Source organism: Egretta garzetta, unplaced genomic scaffold (genome assembly GCF_000687185.1).
Source record: "Egretta garzetta isolate BGI_Z169 unplaced genomic scaffold, ASM68718v1 scaffold195, whole genome shotgun sequence".
Lineage (NCBI taxonomy): Eukaryota > Metazoa > Chordata > Aves > Pelecaniformes > Ardeidae > Egretta > Egretta garzetta.
In genome coordinates this window covers 428,526-436,195 of record NW_009259591.1, presented here as the reverse complement: position 1 = coordinate 436,195, position 7,670 = coordinate 428,526, and the positions used below count along the sequence as shown (strand labels likewise).

General features: G+C 49.6%; 1 protein-coding gene across 1 annotated transcript in view; it reads right to left on the bottom strand.

Annotated features, from left to right (window-relative positions):
* Positions 1-1,139: 1,139 nt before the first annotated feature.
* Positions 1,140-7,670, bottom strand: part of ANTXR2 (ANTXR cell adhesion molecule 2) — a 105,067-nt gene continuing 98,536 nt past the window's right edge. Inside the window, exon 16 of the mRNA XM_035893563.1 lies at positions 1,140-2,966. Within this exon, the coding sequence (XP_035749456.1) occupies positions 2,928-2,966 (39 nt within the window). The 3' untranslated portion in view covers positions 1,140-2,927. The remainder of the gene's footprint in view (positions 2,967-7,670) is intronic.

Here is a 7,670-nt window from a genome sequence, read left to right as displayed (position 1 = left end):
ACGGTCTGGCGCGGCACGAGGGACATACCCGGTTACCCCTCCCAATCGTGGTTTTCTCGAGCGTTGTGAGCTCTCGTGCCAAGGAGGTCTTACTTTGTGTCGTTCTGAATCAGGGGATGTTGAAGTAGTATTGCCCTCTGCCTCTTGCCCCCCCGAGTACTTGTGACGGATATTCCCCACTGGGTAATAACGACACTCTTAGGGTCTTACCTTCAGCTAAAGGAAGCGTAGCATGCTGTAATGCCATGCCAGCTGGAGCGTGGATACCTGAAACACGGTTTGCTTGGTGAGAAACGGCACGTCCCACTGTTTCTAAGGAACATGGACAGACCGAGGACAAAAGGTGGTTGGTGGATCTCTGTTCCTGTGGCTCTGTTAGTTACAAGTATGCTTTGAGAGACAACAGATACACATGAGGGAAAAAGCCCTGCGTGTTCCCCTGTACGCAACTCGCAACTCGGAGTGCAAGCTGCCAGTTCCAGCGGTATCTCAAAAGCGCCACATTTACATGAAAAATGGAGGGAAAATAAGTAAAACGGAGCAGAGTTTATTTTAACTTGGTGCCTGGTGAGGTCGGTGTTTCTGCCTGGACCGCCTTGGTCTCTTGAGGAGCGGCGCAGAATCTCCCCTGTGTCCTAGCAAAACCACCTACTTTGGGTTCTTCCTCCCAAGTTAAGCTGGAGAGCACCCAAGAGGCTTAATCAGTGGCTTGAAATAAGCCACAGACTGGTCGATGGTTGGGCTTCCTGGATAAAATCGGCCTTTCACACACAACTGGGCTAAAACGTCCCCAACCCGGTGGCATCGAAGGCGCGACTTTGCGAGGCACGGGAGCCACCAGCCACCTCTGTGGGCGCTTTCTCGTTCTGTGTAGGTGACTGATGGTACCTACGGTGCGAGCTGGCGTCTGACGGGCTCCCAACAGCCGTGGAACAGTCGGAGCCCCTCAGTTAGGCTGCAGCAGGCTTTCCCGGCACGCCACGGGGGCCGCGAGAAGGCGGGCTGTCTTTTGAAGCCGGTACCGAGGGTGACCATGTAGTTGGCAAAATGGAGGTGTAAGTTTTGGAGGGGGAGGAGAAGGAGGAGGAAATAATCACCGAAACTCAGATAATAATTTTATTTATAGTCTAATGTGCACACATGGCTGTTGATGATGAGACTACCAGTGACATAAATAAACTCAAGCAAAAGATGTAAGCGAGTGGATATATGTAAAGGCTTCTTTGGGCAGTGCCAGGAATTTGGACATCGACCAAGAGAATTATTTATGTCCCTTGCAATTTCAGTGAAGAGCACAAAGGAGATAATTAGACCAGGATGCTTCGCATTGCTCTTTCCATCTTGCGCACGCTCCTGCCCACCGAATGTGAAATGTTCGCCTTTTCCCCTCCAACGTGATGGTTGTTGAACTTATTTTTAGTGTCATTTGATAAGCCTCCCTGCTCGCAGAGAGACATCCCACTGACCCAGCCACTGGTCATTGTCTATACCAGTTCCCATCAACGCGGGCGCGCTTTGTCAGGTTTCGACTCGAATATCCATTTTGCGTCTGAAGTACAGTATCGAAAGTGACTGGATCATTTGAGCCTTTTTCTTCAGCTGCTCCCTCCTTCCTCCCCCACAGTGTTTCCGCTCACGCTAACATAATTTGGCATCGTCGACGTGACACGACACTGGTTTTTCTAAAAAATTATAATACATACATCGTCGATGTTTTGTGATGGCCGGCGCTCCTGTAAATTTAATTTCTAAATTGATGGAAGGAGGTCTTTTTCCACTGCTGCATCTTAACCAGCGCTCGGTGCCCCCTCAAAATCCGAGTAACGCACATACAGTAATAGGTCATTCAATGTCAAAAGGCATAAAAAAGATGAGCAAAATCTTCACAGGCTGCTGCTTGCTGTTGCCTTTAATTATATTAATTAAACTTTGAAATTCTCATGCAAAGAGAGTTGCTGGCTTGTGACGCTGAAGAGCCCTTGGAGATTTGTGGGGGAAAAAAAAAAACCCTGAGATACCAGCATAGTGGCTACTGCTTTTTTTAATCTAAAAAAAAAAATAGATAAGCCTACAACTGCTAGGTATGTTTATAGATGATGATGTTTTATGCGCTACTGAACTCTGAATGCAGGAAAGGGGAAAAAACCACCAGCCACAGTGTCAAGGTCTTGAAGCATCAGTCCCTCAAACTCGGCTCAAGATCTCTGGTTGCAGGCTGTCTTCCTGCGGAATAACGCTCTATTAATTTTCGTCCTGTCCCGGGTGCATAATGAAAGAAAGGTGTCTTCAAAAACTAAAGGGCAAAGTCTTGCTTGCTACCAATACCTTGAGGCATCCTGTCTACATTTTGTCATGCGTGTGCACTTTTCAGTGTTAGAATGACAAGATTTCCAGTCCGAAGGTTCCCGTAAGGCACGATGCGATGGGAGCCTCGCAAGCGTTTTGTGATCTGACATGGCTGTAAGGCACTCGACTCTCGCGCTTGCTTAGCCTGGTGGGAATTTTTATCCTCCGCCTTTGGCAAGTGGTCCCTGTTTAAATAACACGTGCCATCTCTGCATCTGAGAAACTCTGCATCTCTGCTGAAAGCACATTATGTCCTGAGAATTTGTAGTCCTTAAAAAAACATAAAATAACAAAAATAGAAAGGCATTATCATCTTTGGTATCTGTATCCTGCCTTTTGTGTTCTGTAAAAGCAGAGGCGCGCAAGTCAATGCTTCTCGTCGCAAATCAGTGTCAAGGCACCGGGGTGAAACACGGGAGCTCGGCACAGCGATGCAGGCTCCGGGGAGCGGGGAGCGCGGAGACCTGCCGAGCTGGGGCTTGAAGGTGGTCCAAGGAATGCGAGGAAGTGCTCGGGTCTCTCGGCTTGGTGGAAAAGTGGGAACGTGGCTGTCTTTGCTCCTGGCATCCTCTTCTCCTCCTCTACTGAGATGGAACTCGGGTGAAGTTGATGCATCGGCCCTGGGGGGGAAAGAGAGAAGCTCTTATTGGTGGAGTAATAAATGCAGCCGAGACTTTGGAAGGCTGAATGTTAGCTGCTGGAAGGAAGGTGCAATTTAAATTCAGATGTTTGTAAAAATAACATACCCGTGAAAAACCTTTTAAGAATGAATGGCAATTACCCCGAGTGAGGCAGTACATTTGCCTTACAAATGCAGGAGGTTAGGAAGGCGGCGATGGCACAGAAGTGTTTGGAACACTCTTGGGTCTTCTGTGGGGATAATTTACAAACTCTCAGTACCTGCAGTGAGCAAACTCAAACCCATCTAGGCACGGCAAAGGGAGATGACGGCGAAGACCGATCCTTCCCCCAGCCCTCCCCCAGCCAAAGCCTCCCGCAGTGTGGCGCAGGTCGATGTGGCTGTGAGTTAGCCGAGCTGCTGATGGTCTGAAACTGTTTTATTAGCCATAACCCCAGCTCTGCGTCTATAAACTCTGTTCTTGCGTCCCCCACCATCGCTGTGCACCGAAAGGGAAGCGGTTTCTCTTGGTGTCGTACCTGAGTAAACACCACTCTCCCATAAATGGGCCTGAGATTAATCTCGACAGCTTTTTTGGCGTAGCTGAATGAAACAAATGCACTGTTAATTTGGGATGAGCACTAAAAATTGCCGGTCACTTCTTGGAGCTTATTTTAAATGCCCCAGCTCCAAACCAACCATTGGTTTTGAAGCAGGGCGTACTTCCGACAGGACAGCCTCCCTTTAAGCTGCTCTTCCAGGCACAGCAGCGGTACCTTCCCTTTCTGTGGTGGGAGAAGCCAGCTTACGTCGAGCCTTTGCTCAGGACTTCTCCACCCGGAGATGGTAATTCCCCACGGTGTGATGGGGAGGCATTGAGTCCTTGGAGGGAAAGGCGAGCGGTGCAGCCCATGAATGCCAGCCGGAGCTGTGTGTTCTGGCGTCGGCTGCTTCATTAATTGCAAAGTCTCCCTGGACCATCAAAGTGCACCAGGCGGTCCGCAGGGAGCCCTAAGGCGGCCCCTCAGCCAGGGACCGCGCCTGGCCACGGTGGCCTGTGCTCGGTGGCTGCCTCCGGCGGGGGGCAGATGTTCCGAGGTAGGCGGGGGTGCGGGTTTCACAGTTTTGAGGAGACTTTCCTGTCAAGTCCCTCTAAGAGGAAAAGCTGAGTGTGTTTGCTTTTCTCTGCCAGTCCCTACTTGAGGACTCTGAAGTCGCTGCGTCTGCGGAGCCATTTGTAAGGGACCTGTAAAAGGTGATGCCAAGTGAATGAGCTGGTTATGGACTAGGCAGCTGCGCCTGCGCTTTGAATCCTTGTTTCTTTTTAAAGATGCGTGGTTGGGGGAAAATTACCGCTTGCTTCTTAAACCTAGGAGATAATGGAATTATCAGATGGAATTGGGGCTGAATTGCACAGTCCTTTCGCTCGCTGGCGTGGCTGTAAGTGTTCTACTGGTGAACAGGGAGGGCAGTACCGTGTGATGCGTGCAGAGGACAGAGCTGAAATCAGGGTGCTGGAAAACACGCTGAAAGCGCTACTTCAGGAGAAGGTCAGGAACACTGTGGTGTCACTAACGAACAGCAAATACTGCGCGCCAGCCTAGCGGAGAACAGCTTTTACGTGTAGGTAATGGGATGTGACGAGGTGCCTGGTTTCAGGATACCTACACACGAAATGCATTAAGTAGCAGCTTTCAGGCCAACGTAAAGGGCTTAGAGCTCCCCATGCTTGCAGCTCAAGTCCAACGATCACAATTACCATCTATACCTTTCATTTACAGGTATCTATTTTTGTTAAGAAATAGTAATGGCAGCAAGGCTCTCCCTTGGTCTGTTGGCCACAGACTGTTTCACGTACGTAACTCGTTCTCCTAAATGCTGGCTTTGAGGGATTCTCCTTCCAGAAGGAGTGGTTCCAGAGAGAGCAGGGACAGAGGGGATCCTGAAAGGAGCAATTGCCGTTGTGGTTCCCTGCTCAACTCCATGGTCTCTGCCCCCACCCTCCCTACTTGAGGACTCGGGGGGGAGGAAGAGGAGGAGTGGTTTGGTCCCCAGACCCCTGATCACAGGGCAGGCAAAACACCATTCACTGGGTGATCTCAAAGCACCTCCGAAGTGCCAGTGATCAAACACAGACAGTAGTAGATAGTAACAAGTACATGAGAAGGAGTTCAAGCCGGACTTTAAACCCTTTGCATTCTGGATGGGCAAACGGAAGTAGGCAGACGATAACGACTCATTTTCAGTCATTAAGGATTTATCGCTCCCGATCAAACCAACATCACCGGTAGGATTTCATCTGCTATAGAAAACCTGGCTGTATGTGATATAACCAGTATCGCTGTCTCCCTGCCAGTTGGGTCTGAGAAAAAGATGCACGCTGGTGTGAGTCGTTCCTCTAAATGAATTCCAAACTGCCCAGGTAGGGATACCTAGCTTATTGTTAAGACCAGCTTTTAGAACCAGAATATGAAATTTTTCTTCTGATCAATCTGAGCTTTACGAAAAGGACTGTTTACTTACATAAGAAGCACTGTTTACCAAACAGTGGATTGATCTGTCTGGTTTTGGCCTTCACAATTGCAACCTGCTTGTTTTATGTAAGTAATTAGAGCAGGAATTACCATCCTAGCGGCATCGCCGTGACCCACCAGTTTGGTGAGGTAATGTCACACTCGTGTCCCTGTACTCAATTAAACAATCAATACAACCAATTTGAAATCGGATGTATCATGCCTTGTAAATCACTGGATCATAAACCTTAACAACACCAACATGTAGTCAGTATAAAATTGAACTAAATGAGTGGTTCAGGACTAGAGTGATTAACAAATGAGTTACGGAAGCACTCTGTGATCTTCGCATGGAGTATGGGAGTTGTCTCCATGCACCAGGTTCAGTACAAAAAAAAAACCACCTTAACTCTTGAAGATGCACCACAGGCATTGCAGCACGACAGCACGACGGGTATTGAACAAACGAGCCAAGAGACAGTGGAAGGAGATGCACAGCAAGGGCGTTACCCAAGAAGGAGTACTTTTTTATATTACATCAAAGCCATTTTCTTAAGTGGTTGGGTTTAAACTGTGACAAGATCTTACTGAATTTAAGCTACGGGGCAACCAAGATAAAGTTCTCAAGGGAAGCAGATGCTCACACTGAACTGCAGAGTAGAGCCTCACATGGCAATGCCCCCCCCCCCCAAAAACGGGACCATGAGGCACGTGCCAACACGGCTGCGTTTCCTCCTCGCGCGTGACCTTGTGCCAGTCTGCATCTTGTCCAAAATGAGTATTTAATCGTGGGCCTTGTAACCAATGCTTTAGGTTTCTGGTTTGCTCTCCTTTACTGTGTTGTGTAATTGCCTAAAAGGGTGCAATTAAAGCAAGTCAGGTTCTCTGTGTAAAACCTTGAATCCAGCGTGAACTTCGGGACGCCGTCACAAGGGTCCCGGTGAGATGAGATCTCCTTTGAGGCGGTTAAGTAGCCGGCTGCTGCTGGGTAGTCACCGGTCTTAGGAGGTAGCTTTTACTGTCGCACCTTCGCCCTGCTTTGGTATGTCTGGCCGTGTTTGTAGTATTCCTCAGTAATTCAGAAAGGGCAAGTGACGCAGTCTGTAAAATCAAGGAGGATGGAGATGGGATGGGATGATACCCAGCCGCCCAGCCTGTGCTGCACCATCTGGTCTCAAGCGCTTTGTCACTCAACCCTACCTTGGCCTTGCGTATGACTTCATTTCTTCAAGGTGCTGCGTAAACGTACAGATAGGAGGAGGTTCCTCGTACACTGCTGAACTGTGCAGCATCCAACTTAGGGTGGGTGAGAACAACTGCATTTTCCAGAGGAGCACTTACAGCTCTGGAACAGTTGTATTGCCCCCTGTAAAACACAATGTTGTATAAGATCGGCTCGTTATGGCCTTGGAGGACCAAGCTTCTCCACTGCCTGTGGCTGAGAATCATGTGCTTGTACCCACAGCCGCAGCGCCGCCATGAAGAGCACATACGCTTGGGGGATCATCATTTACATGGCACTCATGAGCTCGGTGCCCTCCAGCCCAACCGATCGGTGCCCGCACAGCCACGAGGAAGGAGAGGGTTTTAGAGTAATGTCACTCCCGAGACACGTATTTAGCGATGTCATTTATGTTGGCCCTGTCTTCCCAGCATTATCAGAGCATCTTCCGTCTCTGGGTTGGTGCATCCCCGTGTGCCCAACTGCGTCGTTCCCCAGAAGCTGTCTTCTCCTGGGTCTGCCGAGGCTGCTGGCACAGTTTGGATCAGCAGACGAGAATCGGGTTTACCTGAGGCTGTTTCTTCTTGCACTTAACTTTCCCTGCAGCCCAGCCTGCCGTTTGCCTCTCTACAGGGAATCAACGTTGAGAGTATCGGGTTCTTCCCCGCAGCTGCTTCAGTAAAGGACGGGGCTGTGTAAATCTTTGCTTCTCTGCTAATGCAAGGGAGCAGGCAATTTCCTGCTTTCCAAACCTCTTTAGAATCATTAACTCCCAGGACAGAGCTTACCGGGGATAATGAACTCCCAGGCACTCGTGTGCAGTCGTGACAATAAAAGGGCCTTGTGAAGGAATAAAACGGGCAGGGATTCAAACTAGGCACCGAGGTGCCGGCGCTGGCAGCACCTTCCTCGAAGTCGTGTGCCGAGAGCTGAGCGGCGGGGGGTGCCTCCTCCCCGGCCGGGCCCCCCC